A 27,466-nucleotide genomic window follows, 5' to 3' on the forward strand; every position below is an offset into this window, starting at 1 on the left:
ATGGACCGGCGGGAGGAGCAGCCAGGGGCTGCAGGGGCTGGAGCAGCACCAGCCTTGGACTTCACTGTGGAGAACGTGGAGAAGGTATGAGGGCTCTGGGGTGGGCACTCCGGTGACAGAGCAGAAGTTCTGGGGACTGACACTAATGCCAGAGCTCAGGCCTGGGCTCGGTGCCTGCTGGGATAGTGCCCCCAGCGCACCTGGCATTTGATGTCTCTCTGGGCAGGCAGGGGAGCAGTGTTGCAGTATCTATTGGGCTATTTTTGGCTTTCCTTTAGACACAGGTCTGCTGTGGACAGATACTCTAGGGTCTCAGGCTGTTTCCTTAGGATGCTGATGGCTTAGACTTCCAGCCAGGCTGGTTGGTGACCAGCTCAGTGGGAAATGCATGAGCAGTGCAGTAGGAAACCAGCAGCCCAGGAGACCTGCAGCTCAGCACCCTCCCCTTGGGAACCACACTGCTGCCAAACCACCCTGGACCTGACTGTTCAACCAAGGGCTCAGAAAATATCTGGAGCTAAAACAATTTGGGTTATGTTTTCGTTCTTCTTTGGAGAGGGTCCTTCCTTTAATGGACGGGAGCCAACCCAGTCCTGGGCAGGCAGGAGTGGAGCTGGCTCTCATCATTTTGTGCTGGGTCCAAGGGCCCTGGCTCTGCTGGCAACCTTACAGAGCCCTTCCTCACTCACCTGCCCACATAGCTCCCTGACGTGGCCATCTCAGGCTCCCACCCTGCCCAGTGCTGGACTGCTTTTCTGGTTCTATTCTGTGTTCTACTCCCAGCAGCCTGGAATGCAGAAGTGCATCCTCTCCTGGGATGAATGGGGGCATGGGGCTACCTTGCTGGAAAGCAAGGCATGGTTGCAGATGTTCACTTGTTATTCCTGAACCCTGTTTGCCGCAACAAACGAGGATGCATCCCTTCTGCTTCTGTTTTCTGATTCTGTTATCCCTGAGGTGCCAAAGAGTGGACAGTGACCATAACTGGCAGTTAGGTACACTGATACAGCCAAGCCTGGTTGGATGGAGCTTTTGGGGGGTCAGAATCTTGGCTTTATTCTCTCACCTTTTGGGGCTGGGCAGTGTTGGCATGGTGGTTCCCTGTTCCATGTGCTACCAGGGAGATAAGCCACTGTTTTCTTACTGCATGAAGTCCCATTGGAATTGGGGCCCTGAGAATTCTGCTAGGTGACATCTCCAGGCTGAGCATTTGCCAGGGCTGCAGCTATGGCCAAGGCTTCTCTGGATCAGCTCATTGAATCCTCACATGTGCTCTCCAAGGGGCATTCTCACCCTCCTCTCCAGTATTGTTTGCCCTAGGGCTGCCTGGCATGAGTCTTAGTCCTGCTCAGATTTCACACTGACTTTAGTGCCAGCATCTGGAGTGACCTAGGGATGATCCCGGGGGAATGAATGGACTGTTGGAATAGATGGGAGCAGCTGTGCTGGGAGGGTCAGGGCCCCTCAGGCTGTTCCATGCTCATCTCAGGCGTAGCCTCATCCCTGTGGAGCTGTTGCTACCACCTGGGTCTTGCTTTTTTTCTGCTTTTTTGTGGTCATTCCCTCTCTGAACTGGTAACATTTTGCTATAAGAAAAGGGTACAGTGGAACGTGGGTGGCTCTCAATACATCTATAGGACCCCAGGCCCAGGAAGCATAGCAGCCCCGAACTCACCCTTTCTGCTCAGCCCCCCAGTCAGAGAGAGGGGGAAGTCTTGCAGGACTTGTTCTGGGCTCTGCAAGATCCAGAGTGGCCAGCATCTGCTCAGTCCTGTGCTGTCCTACAGGCGCTGCACCAGCTCTACTACGACCCCAACATTGAGAACAAGAACCTGGCTCAGAAGTGGTTGATGCAGGCTCAGGTCTCCCCACAGGCCTGGCACTTCAGCTGGCAACTACTGCAGCCTGACAAGGTGCCTGAGATCCAGTACTTTGGGGCCAGTGCCCTGCACATCAAGATCTCTCGCTACTGGAGTGATATCCCCACTGACCAGTACGAAAGCCTAAAGGCACAGCTCTTCACCCAGATCACCCGCTTTGCCAGTGGCTCCAAGATCGTGCTGACTCGGCTCTGTGTGGCACTGGCCTCACTGGCTCTCAGCATGATGCCTGATGCTTGGCCATGTGCTGTGGCAGACATGGTACGACTCTTCCAGGCTGAGGACTCACCAGTGGATGGCCAGGGCCGCTGCCTGGCCCTGCTAGAGCTGCTGACAGTGCTGCCCGAGGAGTTCCAGACCAGCCGTCTGCCCCAGTACCGCAAAGGCCTGGTTCGGACAAGCCTGGCAGTGGAGTGTGGGGCTGTCTTCCCATTGCTGGAGCAGCTGCTACAGCAGCCCAGCTCACCCAGCTGTGTGCGTCAGAAGGTGCTCAAGTGCTTCTCCAGCTGGGTGCAGCTGGAGGTGCCTCTGCAGGACTGTGAGGCCCTCATTCAGGCTGCCTTTGCTGCTCTGCAGGACTCGGAGCTTTTTGACAGCAGTGTGGAGGCTATCGTCAATGCCATTTCACAGCCTGATGCCCAGAGGTGAGCTACCTCTGCCCACCTGCCCAGAGGGGGACATCCTGTTTACCAGCCACACATTCATCCATCCATCTGTTCAGAAAACATTAATAGAGTACCTATAGCCTGCTTGGTCCTGTGCTGGAGATACAGCAGAGAACCAAACAAAACATGGTCCCGGTCCTCATGGTTCAGAGAGTAAGGCAGACATTAAACAACGAATCATCCAGCAAATTATTCAATTAAAACATTTGACTCTTTTCTTTCCCTCAACTAGTCATCAAGTCCTGGCTGTTTTGTTCCTGATCATATTGCAAATCTATTCCTCTCATTTTCCACTGTTAGCACCTGAGTCCAAGCTGTCATCGTCTCTCTCCCCAGATTTCAGCAGAGCTTTCTCATTATTCCCCTGGTTTTTACTCTTATACTCTTCATTGTCCCGGCAGCCAGGGTGATCTTTTGAAAATGAGAGTCTAGAGCTGGACATGATGGCACATGCTTGTAATCCAGCATTTGGGAGGCTGAGACAGGAGGATCCCAGTTCGCAGACAGACTCAGCTACTTAGTGAGACCCTGTTTCAAAATAATGAAAAATAGGGCTGGGGATATAGCTCAGAGGTAGAATATCCCTGGGTTCCACCCCCAGTACTGCAAATTAATTAATTAAAGAAGGAAAGAAAAAGAAATTGAGGGTCTAATCTTTTCTTTCTGATCAGAACACTTCAGTGGTTTATCTCTGCCTTTAGGATAAAGTTCAGGATTTTAAATTTTTTTAATTTTTTATTTTATTTATTTATTTTTGTGGTACTGGGGGTGGAACCCAGGGGCTTTTCTACCTCCGGGCTATACTCCCAGACCTATTTTTATACTTTATTTGGAAACAGGGTCTCACTAAGTTGCCGAGAGCCTCACTAAGTAGCTGAGGCTGCCTTCGAACCTGTGTGATCCTCCTATCTCAGCCTCCCAAGGATGCGCCACCACACCCAGCTCAGTTCAGAATTTTTAATGTGAGCCATAAAGGTGCTATACAGTATGGCAGCGGCAGCCTCTTCTCAGGCCACGCTTCTTGTTTTCTGTTCTCTTATGCAGTCTTTTTCCGTTCCTTGAATGTCCCATGCTCATTCTGGCCTCTGATGTATTTGGCATACCACCTCTGCCTCAACTTAAATTTCCCTTCCATAGGAAGTCCTCAGTAATTTTTAAGACTAAGTTTGCCCATTGTTATTTCAGAACTCTTAGTATTTTTCCTTCTTAGTCCATAATATGATTGCACTACAAATCCACGTGCTTCTCTTCATTAGCTGCTTGGCTCTGTGATGACAAGAACTCTGTCATTTAACTTTGTCTCATTGTGCCTGGCACACAGCAGCATTTAGTATTTTTTGGATGAATGAAAAGGAGTTACATGATCTGGTGAGGAGGAGTGTGGGTGAGGAGAAGGATTATTTCCAGCTTCAGAAACCAGAGCATGCGAAGACCTAGAGTGGGCAGCACCAGGGTGCATTCAAGGACCAGGAAGCAGGTGAATGCAGCAAAGTGGTTGGCAAATGTTTGTTGAGGACCTGCTGTGTTGGGCCCTGTGCTGAACAGTGGGAGCACATAGACGAATGCGCTGACTTCTGCATGTCAGAAGCTCACAATCTGCTGTGCACATGGATGGGCAGGTACCATCAAGGTGACGAGAACTCTGATAGAGAAAGCAGGTGATCTAGGAGCCGCATTTAATGTAGTCTGAGGGTTATAAAAGCTTCCAGAGAGCCGGGCATGGTGGTGCACGCTTGTAATCCCCGTGCTTGGGAGGTGGAGACAGGAGGATCGTGCAGGTTTGAAGCCAGCCTGTCTGGCTTAAGAGACCCTGTTTCCAAATAAAAAAATATAAAGTAGGTCTGGGAGTGTAGCCCGGAGGTAGAAGGGCTTCCAGGAACCCCAGTACCACAAAAACCTTCCAGAGAAAGTGACAGTGGGCTTGGGCTTTGCTTGGAAGGCTGGATAAGAGTTAGCCAGATCGAAGTGATGGCTATGGGTAGGACATTCCAGACAAATGAAGAGCCAAGTATGGGAAAGCTGTGGAAAAGCCCATTAATTAGTGATTCATAAATCATTGAATATGACTAAATAGCAAGATTTTTTTTTGTACTGGGGATTAAACCCGGGGGCATACACCCCAACCCTGTTTTATTTTTTTTTTCGAAACAAGAGTCTTGCCAAATTGCTGAGGCTGGTCTTGAACCTGCAATCCTCCTGTCTCAGCTTCCCAAGTACTAGGGTTACAGGCATATACCACTATGCCCAGCACAAACAGCATGGTTTAAGGGCCACAGTCATATTAGATCTAGGCTCACATCATGCAAAACCTTATTAGCCAAGCTTAAGACTATGATCTTCATTCTAAGGACAATGTTAAGTTACTAAAGGATTTTAAAAGTGGGCATGGTAGTACACTCTTGTAATTCTAGTACTTGGGAGACTAAGACAAGAGAATCACAGATTTGAAGCCAGCCTCAGCAACTTAGGCAGTTAGCAACTTAGTGAGACCCTATTTCCAAATAAAAAGTAAAATAGGTAGGTCTGGGGATGTAGCCTGGAGATGGAGGCCCTAGGTTCCATCCCCAGATGGAACACACACGGATTTTAAGTAGAGAAAAACACACACGATTTTAAGTAGAGAAAATGACCTGCTGAAAGTTTTGGTATAAGTTAGATTGGACACATTTCAGAGGTAGGGTTTTGGGAATCCTTGACAGAGTTGGAGGGGAAAACTACTGAATGGGAGTATGTGGAGGAATGGCTCATGGCTCTAGTTTTGGCTTAGTCATGTCTAAGTTTGAGTTCAAGATGGCCCACTTAACTAAGCCCAGTTTCCTCATTAGTAAAATGTGGGTGATTGCATTAAACTCACAGAGTTGTTGCAAAGGTTTAAAGAGGATAATTTGCACAGGGTTGGACCCTGGGTCTTGGTAAAGAATATTTTAACTCGCTGAGTAATGGGAGTGCTTCTGTGGCTCTGTGAAGGTGGGAGAGTCAGCGTCACCTCTTTGTACATGTAGGTTATTCATATGTCACATGTTTTAAATATTGTGTATGTTTGTGTTCTATCCTTTTAGTATATGTGATAAGTTTATGGTAACCATATTTTTTAAAAAAAGAATGGAAACACACATAGTCATCAGGGTGCGTGTGTGTGTGTGTGTGTGTGTGTGTGTGTGTGTGTGTGTGTTCTGGAGATTCAATCCAGGGCTATTCTGCCTCTGAACTACACCCCCAGACATTTAAAAAAAATTTTTTTTTTTTACTTTGAAATAATGTCTCACTAAATTACTGCATGCTGGCCTCAAACCTGTGATCTTCCTATCTCAGCCTCTCAAGTACTGGGATTACAAGTGTGTACCACTGCTCCCAGCATGTAGTTACTGTTAAACTGAATTAAAACTGTTTACTTTTAGAATGATCACAAAAAAGTAGAAACTGAATCATACAATAGACAGTGGTCCTAACAGTAGCTAAAGCACACACATCCACATACTGTAACAAAACATTGAGGTTGATTTTTTTTTTAAAGGCTATTTTGGGCTGAGTGTGATGGTACACAGTTGTAATCCCTACTGATTGGAAGGCTGAGGCAGGAGGATCACAAGTTTGAGGCCAGCCTTGGCAGCTTATCAAGAGCCTGTCCCAGAATAAAAAATAAAAAGAGTTGGAGAGATAGTTAGTGATAGAACACCCTTAGTATCACACACAAAAAAGGACTATTTTGGTATGAGAATGAAATAAGGGCACGTCTGTGGAGTGTTTAGTATGATTCTTGTGTATGCCATAAAGGACAGTCACTGGCATTTGTTATTACATTGGCAGGCAGCATGGTACCTGTGCCCTGGTTTCGCAGGTTTTCCAGCATAATCTCCCAGGTCAAGGCCTCTCTTGGCAGCCTGAAGCTCAAGTGCTACTTGGACTCAGGCAATGTGTGGCTAAGAGAAATTGGTCAGGGCAAGAACTTGGATGTTGCAGGGTATCCTTGGATATTCCCAAGTTTATCTACCTAGTCTGTCTCAGGGGTTATGGCAGGTAATTGATGCCCCTTCTCTTCTGAACGAATGAGCAAGCAAGGAGCCAGTGGGGGAACCCACAGCCTCCCGGGCGCCCATTGGCTGCAGCCCCTTGGTTGCTTAGCAACTCTTCCCATTTTCTCAGCTCTTCTCCCAGAGCTCTAATTGCAGGTCTGGGCTGAGCTCAGTGTGAGAGGCAGCCAAGGAGTCCCTGGTAGCTCTACCCCAGCTGCTTAAGCTGACCAATTGCAGCCAGACCTTTTGAACCCAGTCTTAGCCATGTTCCTAAAGACATCCTCCTAGTCTTCCTCCACCAAACCCAGAAACCTTTGAGGTCATAGGCTTGTTCTCCTGTCCACTCACAGGTTTCAGGCATTTGTGCTCAGGTGACAGGAAATCTATGCAGGAGTTTCCCCCATGGATTGGCTACACTCAGCCCAGAGTCAGAGTTTGGGCCTTGCTCTGTCTGGACTAGTTTCCTATATTTGGCCTAAGAAAGTTACCTTCAGTGGCTTTGATTCCTGATTCATTCAGGTACTGCCTTCCCCCTGGCCGAGTTTGCACTCAGACTGTCCTTTTTCTGCTCCTCCACAGCTGGTGCTGCTTCCTGTCTCTCTCCTTTGAAACGTTTTTTTTTTTTTTTTCCTTGAAATTTGTTTATAATTCTGGAACAGCTTTTCTTTGGGAATGGGGGAAAGAGAAAAGGTGAACTAGATTGTTGGAGATTCTAATCAGTTAGAACTGGAGATATTATAGACAGATCTGTATAGATCCTGTGGAAAAATTCTACTTTGGGCCCTGAAAGGAAAGCAGACCTATAGCAGCTTCAGGGGCTGTCTCAACCTGGAATATGCTTCTAAGTTGCTGTTTGACCTTGAGTAGTACACTGCGCCCTTCTGGGCTATATTGTTCTAGATTTATTCTATTATGAAGCTCAGATGAGACAAATTAAGGATTTTCACCAAATTTGAATATGAACATGAACTTTGGTGGGTGGAGGAAGGCTTGGAATACAGTGGAGATGCTGTGGTAGGCACTACCTTCTGACTCCATCTCAGCTGCTGGGGAGCTTGTGGGCCATGGCCTTGGCCCTGCCCCTGCTCTTTGTGCCAGAGTCTGGCCTGAAGGTGCTCATTGTCTGGTGGTGCAGCCTGTGTCAGGGTCATGAGGCTGAAGCTATCCCAGATATCTCCAGGCGGCACCCTCTGGGGCTGTCTCTGAACTGGGGATATCCTGATATAGATGGCCTTTCCTACCAGAATAGGGATGTAGAGAAGAATGGCCTCTTTTTTATCTTTTCATCTTTCTACTAAGGTTATCAGGCTACTGCCTAGCAACCTTCTTGGGGCAAGTTTGGGTAGAAATTCTCCTAGATCCTCAGTCTCTTTCCTCTATAGATTGCTGTGGTGACACTGTGATTGCAACAGAAGGGTCCCAAGCATCTAATTCCACCTGAGAGTATGACATCCTTTATTTAATCTGGTCCCCATAGAATGGGAAGGCCTCTTAGTCTCCTTTGTATATTAGGTTCCTCTGCGCCTCCTTTAGGGATCATTGTGTTTCAGGCCTCTGACCTGGACCCTCTTCTCTCATTCAACACTCCCCACAGTTCTTATCTACTCCCATAGCTTTGATTAACAGCTATTAGCCAATGACTGAAAATATGTCTTTTGACCTAGCCTCCCTGCTGGGGTTTTATATTCTATTCTTTCTAAATGATTCTACTTGCATATCATGCATGATACCAAATTTAACACCTTTCTACCTCTCATTAAAGGTGTTACCATTCCCCCCTAACTTCTCCCCTGGGCCTCAGTAAGTATCTCCATCCGCTACTTATTTGGAGAGTTGCCCTTGATTCTTCCCCATCTTTCTACCCAGTCCCTCATTAAGTTCTGTCCATTTTGCCTCTTGGCTCTGAGTACATCTTCAATTTTCTCTCCCTTCCTACTGCCACCAGACTATGCAGGAGTTGGTATTTGATAGCAGAGAGTGAGGATTGATGTTCTCATGAGTTGCTACTGTCTTCTGAGGTCTCCTCCTCCTCCTCCTCCTCCTCCTCCTCCTCCTCCTCCTCCTCCTCCTCCTCCTTTTTCTCCTTCTCCTCCTCCTAGTACTGAGGATTGAACCCAGGGGAATTCTACCTCTGAGCTAAACTCCCAGCCATTTTTATCTTTTATTTTGAAACAGGGTCCCACTAGGTTGCTCAGGCTAACCTGAAACCTGTGATCCCTCTATCTCAGCCTCCCAAGTAGTGGGAGCACAGGCGAGTGGCACCACGCCCTGCTTAAGTTCTTCCTTAATAGGGCTCCTGACTCTCCCGCCTTGTTCCATCTACCCTAACACTGACTGTATTAGTTCCTACGGCTGCTGTAACAAAGTACCACAAACTTGGTGGCTTTAAACAACAGGAATTGATTGCTTCACTGTTGTGAAGGCTGGAAGTCTGAAATCAAGGTGTTGGCATGGCTGTGTTCCCTCTGAAAGCTATACGGGACCCCTTCCTTGTCTCTCCCTGGCTTCTGGTGGCTTGCTGGCAATCTTTGGCATTCCTTGCAGCTGCATAGCTTCAGTTTTTACCTGTGTCCTCACTTGGCATTCTCCTTGCATGTCACTGTCTTCTCTGGCTGTCTTCTTATAAGGACACCGCCATACTGGACTGGATTCAATCTGCCCTATTCTAGTGTGACCTCATCTGCAGTGACCCTTTTTCCAAATAAGGTCATATTTTGAGGTACTTATGGTTAGGACTTCAACATATCTTTTGGGGGTCACATGCTTCAGCTTATAACACTCTTCCCTCTGGTCTCCCCAAATTTATATCATTTCCATGTGCAAAATACAGTCATCTCATCCCAACCTCCTTAAAAGTCTTAACCCACCCAGTGTCGACTCTCAGTCCAACTGGAGGACACAACTCAACCCATAATACTGACTGACTTTCCCATTTTTTCTTCCCAGAGTTGTCCTGGGACCTAATGTTTGTCCCAGTATGAGCAGCAACAAAGCTACCATTGAGGTCCTGACCTTTTTTTTTTTTTTTTTTTTTTTTTTTTTTTTTTTGCTTAGGACTTGATAGAAGGGAGCTTTGATGGAAGATAGGGAGATTGTGCCTTTCTCTCAAAGCTTGGTACAGGGTGGCCAACGGCTCTGATAGGCCTCACTCCTGCTTCTAGGTACGTGAACACACTCCTGAAACTCATCCCACTGGTGCTGGGACTGCAGGAGCAGCTGCGGCAGGCAGTGCAGAATGGGGACATGGAGACCTCCCATGGCATCTGTCGCATCGCTGTGGCTCTGGGCGAGAACCACTCCCGGTATGGAGTGGGGCAGTTGGTGATGGGGTAGCAGGGCCCTCTGAGAAGGTGGGGTTATGGGGTCTCCTTTGGAAGGTAGAATGATGTTATTCTCACCTCCTTTCCAGGGCATTGCTAGATCAAGTAGAGCACTGGCAGAGCTTCCTGGCACTTGTCAACATGATCATGTTCTGCACGGGCATCCCTGGCCACTATCCTGTCAATGAGACTACCAGCTCCCTAACTCTCACCTTCTGGTACACGCTGCAGGTGTGTCTATGTGACTGCCCGTAGGACTGGGCCATCATGGAAGAAGCTGGATCGAGGGCTTTGATGGCTTCTGGTGAGGTGGCTAACTCTGTTCCTCGGCTCCCTCAGGATGACATTCTGTCCTTTGAGGCAGAGAAGCAGGCTGTGTACCAGCAGGTGTACCGGCCGGTCTACTTCCAGCTGGTGGATGTGCTTCTGCACAAGGCCCAGTTCCCATCTGATGAGGAGTATGGATTCTGGTCTTCAGATGAGAAGGAGCAGTTCCGAATTTACAGGTGATAGTAGCAGGCCAATCCTTGCTCTAAATGGAGTCCTGAAATAATGAAAGCGATAAAGGAAGAGGCCCAAGGCCAAGCTTCCTGAATTCTGGGGCTCCATTCTCTATTCTTTAGGCATTTTTGCAGGATTGTAAGGGTCCTGGGGTAGGCTTCTGGGTTTGGGGTCAGGATCCAGGCAGTATAAAGGGCCTTCATCTGCTTCCCAGGGTGGACATCTCAGACACGCTCATGTATGTCTATGAGATGCTAGGGGCCGAGCTGCTCAGCAACCTCTATGACAAGCTAGGCCGTTTGCTCACCAGCTCAGAGGAGCCCTACTCCTGGCAGGTACCTCCCAGGCCTGATTCCCTCAGCCCTCCCTGACCTGCCACACCCTCCTCCTCAGCCAAGCTAGTGGCACCCTCTTTCCCCAGCACACAGAGGCCCTGCTCTATGGCTTCCAGTCCATCGCAGAGACCATCGACGTCAACTATTCTGATGTGGTGCCTGGGCTCATTGGCCTCATTCCACGGATCAGCATCAGCAATGTGCAGCTGGCAGACACTGTCATGTTCACCATTGGTGAGACCTGGCCTGCAGCCACGACCACATTCCTAGAGCCATAGCAGCCATCCCTAGCCATGGCCAGCCTGCTCTGTCCTGTCCAAAATGGGAGAGACACATGGCTCCACGCACAGTCAGTGTTGCAGCCAGCTGATCGTCCCGGCATGTCTTGGGGTCCTGCCTACAATGTACCGAGCTACGTTTCAGGGGGTTATTCACTGTCACTGGTACAGCAGTGTTGGGCCTCTGCTGAATAACCCCCTCCTGCTTCTCAGCTGTGAGGCTCATGTTGGAGCATGCACATTACAGATTTGTCCATTCTGTGCTCTGAATTCAGAGTACACTTCTGTGTTGGAGCTGTAACCTGACCCTGCCGGGAGCTCTGCCTGCCTCAGAGATGTGATATGGAGCCAAGCTGGCCTGCCTCAGAGATTCTTCCCTTGCTCTTTTTCCTCCAGGAGCTCTGTCTGAATGGCTAGCTGACCACCCCGTCATGATCAACAGCGTTCTGCCCCTTGTACTGCATGCCCTCGGCAATCCTGAGCTGTCTGTCTCTTCTGTGTCTACCCTCAAGAAGATCTGCCGAGAGTGCAAGTATGACCTGCCACCCTATGCTGCCAACATCGTAGCTGTCTCCCAGGTATGGGGAGCCCTGGGTGGTGCTGGGCCTCAGGGCACGCTGCACTGTGCTGATACCATGTTCCCATTTGTTACCCTCAGGATGTGCTGATGAAACAGATCCATAAGGTATGGCTCATGGAGGGGTCTCTTGGGCGATCTCGTAGGAATCCCTTATCACCCAAATCCTGTGTTCTACCTATCCTGCCTTATCCCTGTCCTTGGAACTTTCCCCAGGAGGCTCATTCTCCTTCCCACCCACAACCAGATGTGGTCAGGATGGACTATCTGTGTTTTCTGCCCTATAGACAAGCCAGTGCATGTGGCTGATGCAGGCGCTGGGCTTCCTGCTGTCGGCCCTGCAGGTGGAGGAAATCCTTAAGAACCTGCACTCGCTCATCTCGCCCTACATCCAGCAGCTGGAGAAGCTGGCAGAGGAGACGGTGAGTGAGCTCTGGGGGCGGCACTGGGACTCTGGGCTTCCCCTTGTGTGAGCTGTGGCTGCTGAGGGGCGGTGGGAACTGGCACTCGGGCGGGGCTGGGAGAGCTGGAGCTTGATTCGCTTCTCCTCGCAGCCCAATCCCTCCAACAAGCTGGCCATTGTCCACATCTTGGGGCTTCTGTCCAACCTCTTCACCACGCTGGACGTCAGTCATCACGAGGATGATCACGAAGGCTCTGAGCTCCGGAAGCTGCCGGTGCCCCAGGGACCCAACCCCGTGGGTGACATTGTCCTTGCCGCCGGCCCCTCCCTGTGGGAATGTCATTGTTGCTTCCCAGCTCTGTGGGTGATGCGTTTGGTCCTCTCGCCCTGTGAATGACCCTATCGTTGTTCCCCACTCGACAGCAATGCCACTGTCATCTTCAACCCCGTAGATGATGTTCTCACTGTCCCTAGCCCAAATAGGATAATGTCATTGAGGTTCATTTGCCTCTTGAGGGGCACTGCCTATCCTCAGCCCTCAATAGCTGTTCTTACAGGCCCTTGTGTAATCCCCAGCTCGGTTGGGCCTTCAACTTAGCATCCACTGTCTCCTGCAGGCACCGGGGATGCTCACATGCTCCACATGTAATAGTTCTGCCTTTGAGTTTCTCTTAGTCTAGAGGAAGTACATATAAACAAATTACTGCCAAGCAGTGAGATAAATACTTGATAAGCCTGAGTACAGGAGGCTGGGATGACCCCTTACAAAGCTGTTTGATCTGGAGCCAGCCTCAGCTTCCCACTCAGAACCACAAACATGAATATCTGGCTTGCTCTAGGATTACTTTGGATAGCAGATGTGGTCTGGAGTGAGAGTGGTTTTCATACTCTAAAGTTCTGTACAAATATGAGGAACTCATCTAGCGGGTGGGGTGGTGCACACCTGTAATCTCAGTACTGAGAGGCTGAGACAAGGAGGATCACGGGTTCAAGATCATCCTCGGCAACTTAGCAAGACCCTGTTTCAAAGTAAAAAATACAAAGGGCTGATGAGGATGAGCTCAGAGGTGGGTTCAATTCCTAGCACCCTCAGAATGTGTGTGGGTGTAAAGATGGCTTTGGTCCTTGTTCCTAGAACCCTTTCCAGCCTCTCTCCTGGAGAAAAGGAAACCACAGGTACCCCAAGCCCTCCCTCAGTCCCCGGCCCATTTCCATTATTCCTTTGGCTGTAAGCCAAACCTGGGCCTCTGATGTCTCACAGAGCCCCTTCTGTGGCCGTCGTCGTCCTGCCGTCCATCACTCACAGGGCCTCAGCCTGCTCTCTGCTCCTCCATAGCTGCTTGTGTCTGTGCATCCCTTAGGGCGCCCTACCCTGTGCTTGTGTGGTGAGACAATACATCCACTCCCTAGGGGCTGGCCCACTGCCTTGTTGTTGTTGTTGTTGTTGTTTTGCACAGTACTGGGAATGCTATACCCCTAGCCTATTTTTTATTCTTTATTTGGAAACAAGGTCTCACTAAGTTGCAGAGGACCTCCCTAAGTAGCTGAGGCTGTCCTCCAACTGCAATCTTCCTTTCTCAGCCTTCCAAATGCTGGGATTGCAAGCGGTGCATCACCATGCCCAGCTACTGCCTTGGTTTTATTGAGCAGTTTGGATAGGCAGTAATTTTTTTTTTAAAGTTGGCAAAGTTGTTATAATCTTATGAAGCACTCATGATGTCTCTGCATTACCGTGTGTGTGTGTGTGTGTGTGTGTGTGTGTGTGTGTGTGTGTGTGGTGTGCTGAGGATTGAACTCAGGGGTGTTCTACCTCCAACTTACATCCTCAGCCCTATTTTTAAATTAATTAATTAATTAATTAATTAACTTATTTATTGTGGTACTGGGGATTTAACCCAGGGGCATTCTACCTCTGAGCTACACTCCCAACCATATTTTATTTTTTTATTTTGAAACAGGGTTTCATCTGGGAGTGGTGGTGCACGCTTGTAACCCCAGCATTTGGGAGGCTGAGACAGGATTGTGTTTTGTGGACATCCTTAGCTACATAGGCCCTGTTTCAAAATAAAGAATAAAAAATAGGGATACGGATGTAGCTCGGAAGTAGAATGCCCCTGGGTTCAATCTACAGTACCACAAAGAAAAAGAAAGAAGAAAGAAAGAAAGAAAGAAAGACAGAAAGAAAAGGAAAGAAAGAAGGAAAGGAAGGAAGGAACAGGGTTTCACTAAGTCTCTGATGCTGGACATGAACCTGCAATGGTCTTCTCTCAGCCTCCCAAGTACTGGGATTACAAGCATGTGCCACCACACCTGGCCTATGTTTTACTTTGAAACAGGGGCTTACTAAATTGCTTAGGGCCTCGCTGAGTTGCTGAGGCTGTCTGAACCTGCGATTCTCCTGTCTCAGCCTCCCAAGTATGGGATTACAGTGTGCATCACCACACCCAGCTCCTAAATTAGTTTGAGACTTCCTCTGAGATGATCCCTAGAACTTGGGACATCATTCCTGGGAGGAGGCGCGGCAAACTCTCCCCTAGGAGTTCCGTGCCCTGAGTCTTCGGTGTCTAGTCAGGAGTAATGGCCTGAATTTCTCATCTCCTGTCCTCTGCGAGCTCCTCTTCAGGTGGGCAGCATTGGCGGTGGAGCCTCTCACTTCTCCCTGTGTCTTCAGGTGGTGGTGGTGCTGCAGCAGGTCTTCCAGCTTATCCAGAAGGTGCTGAGCAAGTGGTTAAATGATGCCCAGGTGGTGGAGGTGAGCCCTGGCCCTCACTCTGTGCCCATGGCGGAGCAGGAGTAAAGTGTTGCCGCCCCACTTCAGCTTCTCATGGTCTGGAGGAAATAAGCGAGGGAAGTCTCATCCCACTGACATGAGGAATCTTTGGGGGAGTAGTTAGAACGCCTCGGCCTCACAAGGAGTGCTTGCTGAAAGGACTGCGATGTTAGGGCTGAGATGGTCAGGATCTTTTGTAGTGTCAGAGGCCTGCCTTTGGTCCCTTGTGAATTCAGGTTTCTGTTGTTGCTGCTCCCTGAGGGGCAGCGGTGGAGATGTAAGTAGCAAGAATTAAGTGACAAAGTTACAGCCTGTGCCTTTGTCTGAGGCTCTTTTGCCCCTGCCTTTCAGGGTGAGGGTCAGATTGATGACCTTCCTTGACTTGCATGGCTCGGCCAGGCTGCTAGTAAGGGCCCTTTTCTTAGGCCCCCTCTGTGTAGTTTCAGTTCTGCTGACCAGGGCCCCTTTGTTTTTTTTTCCCAAGGCGGTGTGCGCTATCTTTGAGAAGTCTGTTAAGACACTGCTGGATGACTTTGCCCCCATGGTGCCGCAGCTGTGTGAGATGCTTGGTCGGATGTACAGCACCATCCCCCAGGCCTCTGCTCTTGACCTCACTCGACAGGTGGGCCTTCTGGTGTGGGAAGCCGGTGTTCTGGATCTCATCCTAGCAGAAATCTGACCCGGGGTGGGGGTGGGTCAGACGGCTGCTGTGGCTGGGGGCCCACCTGTGTTCCAAGATGCTGACCTGACCTGCTGTGGGGGCCCCGGCTGACCAGCATTCTCTGCTTTGCTTTAGCTGGTCCACATCTTTGCTCATGAGCCTGCCCACTTCCCCCCAATCGAGGCCCTCTTCCTGCTCGTCACCTCCGTCACTCTCACTCTCTTCCAGCAAGGTAGGTCTGACCAGGGTCTCTGCTGCTGTCGCCACTGCCACCGCCTCCGCCTCCCCAGCTGGGGAGCCAGAGCTGCCCTGTGTTCCACCCTCCCCTGAGTCGCGCGTGGGGCTGGGGAGATCGCGGGATGAAGCGCAGCGCAGGTGTCAGCTTATAAATAGTTGACATCTTGGGTTGACGTGGATAGAGGGTGAATGATATCTTCTACTGGCCTGTGGGGTGCAGGGCAGCCTGGATATGGGGAGGGAGGGGCGGGGTTTTGAGGGAGTTGGGGCTGCAGGCTGGCTCCTTTCCTTTGGGGTATAATAAGAAGTGGGAAGCACAGGGTCTCTGAAGTCAGGTAGACCTAGAGTCTAAGCTCATCACCATCAACTAGATGTGTGACCTTGGGCAAGTCACTCACTTTTGCTGAGCCTCATTTCCATACCTGTGAAATGGAGATATCACATACTTGACAAATTGTTAACAAGTATTCAGTTCCTCCCTTTGAAGCCCTGGGTTGGGATTTTTGCACATGAAATATTGAGAGTACTGGTTCCTTTCCTTGCACCAAAGTTGAGTCCTTTCAGCTCAGCATGGTAGCTCACACTTGTAATCTCAGTACTTGGGAGGCTGAGATAGGAGGATTGCAGTTTGAGGATAGCCTCAGCAAATAGTGAGAATCTCATCAACCTGTTATAAAGTAAAAATAAAAAATAGGGCTGGGGGTGTAGCTTGGAGATATAATGCTCCTGGGTTCCATCCCCAGTACCACACACACACACACACACACACACACACACACACACACACACCTTTCTAGGCCCAAAGCCTGGTTACCTTTGCCAGTGGTCTCAGTCCCCATTCTCTGTGGCCCTCTGAGAGAGAGGTGGGTGCATGCCTGCAGCCTTCACCTGCTGTCTAACCCAGGTGTCCAACCTGGGAAAGGAGTGGCCCTGCTCCACCGGCTCTGTGAATCTTGCCTGGGGTTGCAGTCCCAGGTTTGAGCCCCACCAGGGGGTTCAGCTGGCCCATAGTGCTCTCCATGCATATCCTCCATATCTGTCCTGGTCCTGGCCTCTGATTCTGTGAGCCCAGGCAGTGAGTCTAAACTGGGAAGAAACCTGAGCCAGAAGCCAGTGTGGTCATCCTCCACTCCGCCTCTCTGGGACAAGTCCTGATGGTCCTAGCTCTGTTAATCTCCCAGTATGGCCACTACTCCTCACCCTCCACCTCATTTTGGGGTCTTACCTGAATTAACCTCAACAACCTTTTACCATGGCAGCTGCCCTTCTCTCCAGTCCCTTCTGCATTTGGAAGTTTGTGATGTTATTTATGAAACACAGATCTGAGCATTTTTCTCCCTGGCTTACAACCCTGTCCTTGCTGCCCATTTCCATCAAGTTATTGCCCCATTCCCACCCACATGACAAAGCTCTGGTATATCTCTAATGTCCTTTCCAGCCAGTGCCCTCAGGGCTGCAGCATCCAACCTCACTGACTCTTCCTTACCAGGTCCTGTTGGACCCCTATGCATACTCCTCTGATTGGAATGCCCTGTGCCCTTTACTGGATGAACTCTCACTTTTTCATGCCTTAGGAAGGAAGATCACCAGTCCTCAGGAAAGTGTCTCTGAGGCAGAGCTGGGTGTTTCTAACTCTCTGCTGAAACAGCAGCATGTACACACTGCTGATAGCACACTGACCACACATAGCAGTCAGCCTCCATGTCTATCTCTAGACTGTGCCCCCCCAAGGGCAGGTTTGAGCCTCTTCTCTCTGCATCCCCAGGGTCCAGGATGAGGCCGGCATGCAGCAGGCCTCAGGTACTACTGAATGAAGGAGAGTGAAGGCTTCCTGCTTGGGAATCTTTCCTCCTGGGTGTCTGGCCCACCTTCAGCAGGGAGGCTGCAGATCATCAAATCTGCCATTTTACAGTGGCACTCAAGCACTAGACACACTGGCCCTTACTGTTGAGGACCATTAACTCAGTATTCAGAAATGAGAGGGACAGGCTTTATTCCTGGATCTGAGTAGCCTGGAATAGGAAGCAGGAAGATATTGCTATCTTTGTTACAAATGGGGAAACTGAACATTTGTGGCTTGCGCAAGATCACACAGCTACTTAATGGTGTCTCAGGCAGATATTTTGCACCACATCCTGATAGTGGAGAGGCCCAGGCAGGCGCATGCCTTGTTCTTGCCACAGGAACGATCAGAACCCAAGGCAGAGGTGTCCAGCATCATATTTGTTGAGGTTGTTGGTTGTCTTGCTGGGCAGGATGGCCCCCATACCTGTTATGTCATCCCAGTCCTAGGGTTCCTCGGGTCTGCCTTCCCCTGGACCATGGGGTGGCACACTGACTGGTTTCCCTCTTTCTTGGCATGTCCAGATGGTGGGAGCTGGTCCTCAGCCCTGAGCTTAGCTCTCTGCTGTGTGTGTATCCTTACAGAGGCACTTTGCCAGAGCAGGCTCTTGTTTTTGGCCTTAAGATGCCTTTTACTCCCCTAAGCCCTGCCAGTGACTTGCTCAGCCAGCCTCACAGCACACAGGAAATCCTCTGGCTTAAGCAGACCAAATAGAATCCTTCCTTGGCCAGAGCAAGAACCCCATGGCCATGGAAGTGAGGGGCACTTACTCAGTCTCTGATGCCCTGAACTCTCTAGGGCCATCAGCCAAGCCTCAAAGGAGTGCCAAGGACTACCCGCTCCCAGCCCTGCTCTCCTCTTCCATGAGTGTGGTGGGAATACATGCCTGAAGCAGCTCAGGCTGCCCAGCCTGTCAGAGGCCACAGCAAGAGTGTGGGGGCTGTTGGCAGCCACATGGGGTATAGACTCGCTGGAGCACCAAGGGATAACTGGGGGCTTGGCCTGAGAAGGAGTGGGGAGTAGGAGGAAGGCCATCGAGGGGGGCTGGGGCAGGCCCGTCCTTCACTTTACCGTCTCTTTCTGTTGGGCTTCTCCCAGTTCATGGTTTTTGTATGTTTTGTTTCTTTATCTTGCTTCCTGCTGCTCATGTGCCCCCACGCTGTCTCCCTGCAGGCTCTCAGTCCCACATAACTATATGAGGTTGAGTTGCTGTTTGTATAATTTTTTCTTAAGTTCCATCTTTATTATATTTTAGGGCCCAGGGATCATCCTGATATTGTTGATTCATTTATGCAACTCCTGGCACAGGTGTGTTTTAGTTTTATTCATTCACGTTCTGTTCTCTCTCTTTCTCTTTCTCTTATGTTGATATTCAATTTAAGCCTATTTTTAGCTTTCTGTTGACAAATTTTTTTTTCCGTTCAGTTGAATAGAGTTTCTTCATCTGTTTCCGTGGAAGTTGACAACCTAACATCCTCCTTTAGTGCCCCTTTGCCTCAACTAGCTCAGTCTCCTACAAAGACAGGGAGAGGCTGATCCTGAAGGGAGGGAGTGGGCGGGAGGGGTGGTGACTCTGCGCAGCAGTTCCTGTGTGGCTGGCTTACCCAACATGTTCAGGGGCAGGGCTGGAGTCGAGGGCCTGGGCTTCATTGTCCCGTGCTCCTGCCGGGAACTGCCTGCCTCAGTGCGCCCAGCCTGCTCCTGACAGGTAGGCTGGGAGCAGCTCCCAAAAGAGGGGCTGCCGATGAATATACACGGTGGAGCCCAGAGTCCAGCTGGTGGGGAGCTGCGCTGCTACTGGGCGGTGGGGTGCAGGCTCCATTGTGAGACTGTGTCAGGATGGGTTGTGTCTGGTATGTGTTTAAGTGTGCTGCACCTTATGTTGGATGTTTGAGTCTGGCTTGGGAAGAGAACAGAAATCACCTGCTGTAAGTAGTATGTGTGTTGTGTTGGGCATTGAGGTGTAAGCGTGAAGTTGAATGTGGGCATGTGCATTGATGTGTGTGATACATTGGTGTGCATTGGTTGTCAATGTGTATGGCACTGATGGCTGTTGAATGTGGTTATGTGTTGGAGGAGTATGTGCATTGGGCTGTGGGAGTGTGTTTTTAATGGAGGGTTGTATTGGTATGTTTAGCGAATGTGGTTTGGTCGATGTGTAAGTTGGGCAGTAGGAGTGTAGTTATGCTGAGGGCTTCTCTGTTCTACAGGGTTCCTATGGGTCAGGGAGTCCTGTGAGTTGGGATAAATGGAGAGTATCTCTGCTTAATTATTCCACAGATATTTACTGAGTGTGTAATACATGCCTGGTACTCGGCCAGTGTGAGGTTATGATGATGAGCAAACAGGCATGGATCTTGCTCTCCTGAAACTTACAGTCTAGTTGGGGTGGGTGGGAGAGTGAGGCCGGAGAGTGTTCTGAGCCTGGGTGGAGATGTGTGGGTATCTATGAGGGACTATCTTTGGGAGGAGGGCAGAGAGAGAGAGAGAGAGAGAGAGAGAGAGAGAGAGAATGAATGAGAATGAGAGAATGTGTGTGTGTGTGTGTGTGTGTGTGTGTGTGTGTGTGTGTGTGTGAGAGAGAGAGAGAGAGAGACAGACAGACAGACAGACAGACAGACAGACAGACAGACAGACTGGAGATTGAACTCAGGGGCATTCTACCTCTGAGCTCTGCCCTATTTTATTTTTCATTTTGAAATAGGGTCTCACTAGGTTGATGAGTCTCACTACTTGCTGAGACTGTCCTCAAACCTATGATCCTCCTGTCTCAGCCTCCCAAGTACTGGGATTACAGATGTGCACCACCGCGCTCAGCTGAGAGGGCATTTGAATGTGTATCTCTGGGCTAGTGTATGTGTGCAGGAGGGCTGAGAGTGTACTGCGGATGTGGGAGTGTGTGTGTGGGCTGTGACAGGTGTGTGAGTAGGTTCTTTCAAGTGAGGATGCATGAGGGGGTATTCACAAGTCAGCGTGGCGGGTAGAGGGTATATGAGGGTGGCGGGTGGGTCTATATGGCGTGGACTGGGGGTGCTGCTGGGGAGCAGCAGTGTTTGAGGACTGCTGGAACTGTGCTGAGTGTCTCCTGTGACCTGAGGATGTGCCAGTCATGACCTGGCACCAGTTGGGGCAGACATCTGCCCTGTTGGGTCCGTTGCCTCCTCAACAGCCGCTGGATCCTAGGGTGGGAAAAGCTGAGAAGGCCCAGGACAAAGGGTATCCTGGGTGAAAGATGGGGCTGGGGCTCCAAAGCGCCTGCCCTTCTTTTCCTTTTCTTAAGCTGGAGCAGAAGGTGCTGAGGAATGCAGGCGAGATGGGGGTGGGGGCTGCGGGGCTGGGGGTGCCGTGTCCAGCTGTTGTCCATTCTTCCTGCTGCCCTGTTCACGAAACCATGGTGTGTCCACTTCCTCTGTGAAGCAAAGCAAGGTGACTGCTGGCTACCTGGAGCCTGCAGGAGGTCTGACCCTGATAGAAGGGCGAGGGGGAAGTGTTTGCTAAGGGAGCGACTTGGTACCCACCCAAGTTTGCTGCATTATGAGCCCTACCCCACCCTCTCTCACATACACCTGTACATTTATGTACACACACATGTGCATAGCATCACTTGGGCTGTTCCTCCCCTGATCAACTGAGCCTCTGGGATGGTCTGGGTCCCCAGAGGTGGCTGGGTGGCAGCCTCTACCTGTGTAGAGGCTGAAATTGGGACTGTGTGGCAAGTGAATGGGGATGGTCTTTGGAGCTCCTTGGGGCTGGGCTTACCAGCTCCACCTCCTGCAGGCTCTGAAGCGGAAGCCAGATTTGTTCCTGTGTGAGCGATTGGACGTCAAAGCTGTGTTCCAGTGTGGTAAGTAGGGCCAGCAGGATGGGTGGGCCTGAGGCTCCCCTGGGAGGGCTCTTGGCCCCTCTCTGATCTGCCTCCGCCTCTCCCACAGCTGTGCTGGCCCTCAAGTTCCCCGAGGCACCTACTGTCAAGGCCTCCTGTGGCTTCTTTGTGAGTGCCATGCTGATCCCTGCCCGGCAGCCCTGCCCTGCCCAGGACTCTAGAGGGAAGGAGCGTGGTGTGCAGGTCTTGTCCTCAGGGAGAGGTGGGAAGGAGTTGGGGCTGACAGGCCTCTTCATCTCTGCAGACAGAGCTGCTGCCGCGGTGTGGGGAAGTAGACTCCGTGGGGAAGGTGGTCCAGGAGGATGGCCGTATGCTGCTCATAGCAGTGCTGGAGGTGAGCTGCAGCAAGTGGGGTGTGTGGGGGGTGGGGGGCCCTCACTGCTGAGGCAGCTGGCTTTGGAGGCTGGAGCCCTTAATTCCCAAAGCTCTCAGATCCTGTTTCTTCCTCCACTAAATGGCTGAAAGTTGTAGTGTTTCTGTGAGGATCAGCTGGCTCCAGAAGCAGCCCTCAGCCAGGCATGGTGGTGCATGCTTGTAATCCCCGTACTTGGGAGGCTAAGACAGGAGGACCACAGGTTCGCGGCCAGCCTCAGCTACTTAATGAGATCTGTATCAAAATAAAAGAATAAAATAGGGCTGGGGGAGTTGCTTGGAGGTAGAATGCCCCTGGGTTCCATCCCCAGTACCACACACACAAGAAAAGCAGTGCTCACTTGTGCAGTGTGGCTGCGGGACTGTGTGGGGAACCTGGGCAAGGCTAGGCCTCCTGGCTGCAGGAGAGGTAAGGCCCCGGTGCACTGAGAAGCCCTCTCCTCCAGGCCATCGGGGGCCAGGCCTCCCGCAGCCTCATGGACTGCTTTGCTGACATCCTCTTCGCCCTGAACAAACACTGCTTCAGCCTCCTGAGCATGTGGATCAAGGAGGCTCTGCAGCCGCCCGGCTTCCCCTCGGCCCGCCTCAGCCCTGAACAGAAGGACACCTTTAGCCAGCAGATCCTCCGGTGAGCCTGGGCGTGGACGGGGAGGAGGCAGGGGAACTGATGCCTGGGGCTGACCTCTCCCTTCCCTCCTGCAGTGAGCGAGTGAACAAGAGGCGGGTGAAGGAGATGGTGAAGGAGTTCACGCTGCTGTGCCGGGGGCTGCATGGCACCGACTACACGGCTGACTACTGAGGGGCTCCCGTCCCACGTCACCCTTCACCCTGTCCTTTGCCCAAAGAGTAAACCTGGACCCTCACTGTTGTCTCTGCTTCCTTTCTGCTGCCACCGCTGTCTAGCTGGAAGCCTCAGGGAAGGGTAGGAGGGCACTTGGACTCAGGCCTCAGCTGAGAGTGGGACACCCTCAGGCTCCTGGGGTGGGAAAGGGCACCGCTGTAGCCAAGCTGCTGAGGATGGAGCCATTCCGATATCGCCATTGCTCTTGGAGTGGGGGTGGAGTGGCTGCAGCACCTAATCCCATGAAACTAGTCCCAGTGTGTGTGCGTGTATTGTATAGCTATTTAATTGATACCAGGCCCTGAGCTCTGCCCTAAACAAAGGCTGCTCTAGTTCAGAGCTACCAGGCTAAGCTGGGAGAATGGGGAGGAAAAGCTGCACGTAGGAGGTTTCATTTCTGATAGAACAGGAGGGATCCTAAGCACAGGGCGTGGGGGCCTGCGGCTGGGTCCGTTTGGGAAGGAAGAAACGCAGTGAGTCTTTGAGTTCCAGAACGGGGCTGGTGTGGGGTCTTAGAGCACCTAGTTTTACACATCAACATTGAAGAGGCTATAGAAAGTGGAACTGAGCCGGATGTGGTGGTGCACACTTGTAATCCCAGCATTTGGGAGGCTGAGACAGGAGCAATGCAGTTCACAGACAGCCTCAGCTACTTAGTGAGGCCCTTTGCAACCCAGTAAGACCCTGTTTCAAAATAAAGAACAAAAAAATAGGGCTGGGGGTGCAGCTCAGAGGTAGAATGTCCCTGGATTCCATCCCCAGTACTGTAAAAAGAGAGAGAGAGAGAGAGAGAGAGAGAGAGAGAGAGAGAGGAGAGAGAGAAAGAAAGTGGGGCTGTGTGTGAGAGATTGATGGGGGGGTCAAGGCATTGCAGCCCCTCAAGAAGGAGGAAGTCAGGACTTAATATTGCCTGTATATCCATAACTTCCAACTTCTAGGGACCTCCAACACAGGCAGCCAGCTCAGTCAGCACCAGGGACAGCTCCTGGGCAGTTCTGGCTTTCCTCCCTTTCTATCTCTACAGCCATAGTTCCACCTGGGCTGACTTGCAAGCACCCCAGCCCTGTGAATAAGGTCTGGAGAGCAGCACTGAATTCTCACTCCCACCCAAGAGCTCTGAGCCCCCTTGACGGGGAGCTGGTTATGCCCACATCAACCCACTCCTACCCCCAACCTAGGGATTTGGAGGGGTCCAAAGCCTAGCTTCCGAAATCAGCAACTTGATGCTGACTGTGCCACTGACCTACTGTTTCTTACTTGGTAGAGTCTTCAAACTTCAGTTTCTTGTCTGTAAAATGGAATAATTCTTAACCCAGAGACTAAACATGTAGTGCCTGGTGAGCAGTAAGTGCTCAGTGTTTGCCAACAAACTGCTGGGAGAGTAATGGCAAATGGGATATTCAAAGGACTACCTTGTACAAAATGTTGCAAATGAGTTAATTCGACCCTCGGGCCATGCTAAGAGGTGTTCTTGTTCATTTCCATTCTGCAGGGAAGGAATTCCTAAAATACTCTAGTAAACCCGATAAATATGAAATTCAAATCCAGGCAATTCTGACCTGAATTAAGAATTACACAATGTTACCAGGCATGGTAGTGCTGGCCTATAATCCCGGTATTTAAAAGGCTGAGACCAAAGGATCTCAGGTTGGAGAACAGCTTCAGCAATTTAGCAAGAACCTGTTTCAAAATTTTAAAATGCTTAAGTGCTGGGGACGTAGAATGCTGCTGGGTTCAATCTTCAGCACCAACACAAGACAAAAAAGCAATGCTGCCTCTCATGTGATACCACGCACATGACCTGCTTAGGGACCAGCGGATAGGAGCTGCTTACGTTGGGTTAATGACTATTTTAGAAAATCTGTGTTCCTAGAGCGGTTTGTCTGTGGGCTGAACCCCAGAGCGCCTCTGCGAGGAATGGCAGCCTGTGGAACTACAACACCCAAGAGGCTCTGGGTCCTCCCTCCGTGACACCGCCGACTAGCCCAGACGCGGCCAGTCATTGGTCCTCTGTGGGGGGGCGTGGCTTGAAGGGGCAGTGCTGGTTTGGGATTGGCGATCGGCCGCGCCTCGACCCGGAAGTAATCTCACCGGAAAGGCCCAGAACAGCTTGGATGCGTGAAGTCTGGGTCCCCAGGCTGCGGGCGAGCTGGTTTTCCGACCCAAAGCGACTCCCACTCCTGGAGGAGCGCTTCTGAGGGCGCGGACCCCGAAGTCGGCCAAGGGAGGTCCTCGCCGCATCTCGCCGTCCAAGCCTCATGGAGTCCACGTTCAGCAGCCCGGCGGAGGCTGTCCTGCAGCGGGAGGCGGGCGCACCGGGACTGCTCACTCCTCTCACCGACCTCGATCGAGTGTACGAGTTGGAGCGAGTCGTTGCATTTGTCCGAGACCTGGAATGTCAACGGGTGAGGACAGGCTTAGAGAAGGGTGGTTCGGCTTTCTGGCTATGGCTGCCCAGGGGATCCGGATCTTGGGGGATAACGTGAAGACAAGGAATGGGGGCATCGCAATCTGCCCGCAGCGCAAAGACCACCCGCCATCCCCTCTGGGGTGCAGTGCTCCTCTGAGGTCAGGAGATTTGAGGTTCCGTGGAAGAGGCCTTAGGTGTGGCACAGGCTGTTCCTGACTCCGTGGTTTATGCTTACAGGTGGTCTTGCAGTTCCCCGACAAGCTATTGGGAGATGCAGGGGCCGTGGCTGCACGACTGGAGGAGGCCACAGGATCAAAGATGTTCATTTTAGGGGACACGGCCTATGGCAGGTGTGAACCGGGGTTTAAGTGGGCTAGGCCTGGGGTTCCCGGCCTCATGGGATTTCCTTTCAATGACAGTGTCTGCCGCCAGTGGCTGTGTTTTCCTGATAATGATGATAACCATGACAACTGCCCTCCCTGTACTAGCCCCTCAAGGCGATAGTGTCTTCCTTTCGTGCCCTGGCCTTATTCTCCATAGATGACAGCAAGTCACCTCCGCTGGGAGTCCCACTCATTGATGGCATCTCTCCTGCAGCTGCTGTGTGGACGTGCTGGGTGCCGAGCAAGCTGGAGCTCAGGCCCTTGTACACTTTGGCCCTGCCTGCTTAAGTCCCCCAGCCCGCCCACTGCCCATCGCTTTTGTCCTTGGTCAACGTTCTGTGGCCTTGGAGCTCTGTGCCAAGGCCTTTGAAACCCAGAATCCAGACCCCATGGCGCCTGTGGTGCTGCTGAGTGAGCCAGCCTGTGCCCACGCTCTAGGTGAGCGGCTATACCTGTACAGGAGGGAGGTGATGTCAGGGTTGAGCCCTAGCAAAGTGGGAGCTCCCTTATCCCCAAGAGACTAAATGTGGCTCAAAAGCAAAGGCTTTGGGGGTCAAGCCCGTATCAGGAGCTCTGTGGGAGATAGGTCCTCAATGCACACAGTTAGGCCCCAGCCCTGACATCACCTCGTTCTCTTCCAGAGGCCTTGGCCACTCTCCTGCACCCAAGGTACAAGGATCTGCTTATCTCCAGCCCAGCTCTTCCTCTGCCAGCAGGGTCGCCCAGTCTAGAACCTGAGCCCCTGGAGCGTTTTGGGCGCCGCTTTCCGCTGGCCCCAGGGAGGAGTCTAGAAGAATATGGTGCCTTCTACGTGGGGGGCTCTGAGGCCAGCCCTGACCCTGACCCTGACCTTGACCCAGACTTGAGCCGGCTGCTTTTGGGATGGGCACCAGGGCGGCCCTTCATCTCCTGCTGCCCAAGCACAGGACAGACACAGGATGAGAGTGCCCGGGCTGAGCGGCTAAGGGCACGGAGACGGTATCTGGTCGAGAGGGCCAGAGATGCCCGTGTGGTGGGATTGCTGGTGGGCACACTGGGTGTGGCCCAACACCTCGAGGCACTGGCACACTTGCGGAATCTGGCTCGAGTTGCTGGCAAACGTAGCTATGTCTTAGCCCTGGGGCGGCCCACCCCTGCCAAGCTTGCCAACTTTCCTGAGATGGATGTCTTTGTGCTGTTGGCCTGTCCTTTGGGTGCCCTAGCCCCCCAGCCTTCTGGCAGCTTTTTTCGGCCCGTATTGGCGCCATGTGAATTGGAAGCTGCCTGCAACCCTGCATGGCCACCTCCAGGCTTGGCCCCCCACCTCACACATTACGCAGACTTGCTGCCTGGTGAGTAGTGGGACACTGCCTGAGAACATACCATGCCGGGAACTTGGGGCATGGTATGTGTGGGGAGCTGGTATGGATTTCCTTTCTCCCTCCCTTCCAGGCTCTCCCTTCCATGTTCCTCTCCCACCACCTGAGTCAGAGCTGTGGGACACCCCAGATGTGTCCCTCATTTCTGGGGAGCTCCGGCCCCCACCTGCCTGGAAGTCAGCAAATGACCCGGGGTGCTCTGCCCTGACCCCGCGGCCCCAGATGGAACTGGCTGAGAGCAGTCCTGGAGGTAAGGGTGCATGTCTCTGCCCCCTGCTGAACTCTTCCTCCAGTCCCAGCCCCCTCACCCTGATCCATCTCTGTCTATAGCCTCATTCCTTAGTTCCCGGAGCTGGCAGGGGCTGGAGCCCCGCCTGGGCCAGACACCAGTGACAGAAGCTGTGCGTGGACGACGAGGGATTGCCATCGCCTATGAGGATGAGGGAAGAAGCTGAAGTCCTGTGGGACCAGAGACGCAGAGGGACTGAGTCACTGCTCAGATCTGTAGTGCTTCCTGCACTGACCTCTCATCCCCCGCCCGGGTCCCTGAAGAAGCTGGATGCAGAGGGCAGGCAGCTCCTCGCTGAGGATAGGCTCCATGCCTGTTCAGTCCTGGCGCTGGTGAGAGGCACAGCACATATGGGCTTAGTAAACGCCTGTTGTTTGACTAATGAGGAAAAGGGCTTAGGGCCGTCCCTGAGCCCTGGGCCCATCTGTCCTGGGAGCAGCCCAGGGC

General features: G+C 51.6%; 2 protein-coding genes across 2 annotated transcripts; both read left to right on the top strand.

Moving 5' to 3' along the window:
- On the top strand, positions 1–22,537 carry IPO13 (importin 13; the record flags this gene model as incomplete). The annotated part of the gene is made up of 20 exons (XM_080690640.1): positions 1–84; positions 1,788–2,524; positions 9,720–9,860; positions 9,968–10,109; positions 10,218–10,384; positions 10,594–10,714; positions 10,801–10,948; positions 11,389–11,570; positions 11,651–11,677; positions 11,857–11,991; positions 12,124–12,267; positions 14,644–14,724; positions 15,227–15,364; positions 15,539–15,635; positions 18,739–18,791; positions 21,261–21,327; positions 21,416–21,474; positions 21,611–21,700; positions 22,185–22,366; positions 22,441–22,537. The coding sequence occupies 20 exons, from the start codon at positions 1–3 to the stop codon at positions 22,535–22,537; spliced, it is 2,892 nt and encodes a 963-aa protein (XP_080546766.1).
- A 2,300-nt stretch (positions 22,538–24,837) lies between these two features.
- On the top strand, positions 24,838–27,185 carry DPH2 (diphthamide biosynthesis 2; the record flags this gene model as incomplete). The annotated part of the gene is made up of 6 exons (XM_080693313.1): positions 24,838–24,984; positions 25,227–25,339; positions 25,587–25,810; positions 26,014–26,703; positions 26,804–26,980; positions 27,061–27,185. The coding sequence occupies 6 exons, from the start codon at positions 24,838–24,840 to the stop codon at positions 27,183–27,185; spliced, it is 1,476 nt and encodes a 491-aa protein (XP_080549439.1).
- Between the last annotated feature and the right edge of the window lie 281 nt (positions 27,186–27,466).

The sequence above is a fragment of the Muscardinus avellanarius genome (genome assembly GCF_963383645.1).
Source record: "Muscardinus avellanarius genome assembly, chromosome: 3".
NCBI lineage: Eukaryota > Metazoa > Chordata > Mammalia > Rodentia > Gliridae > Muscardinus > Muscardinus avellanarius.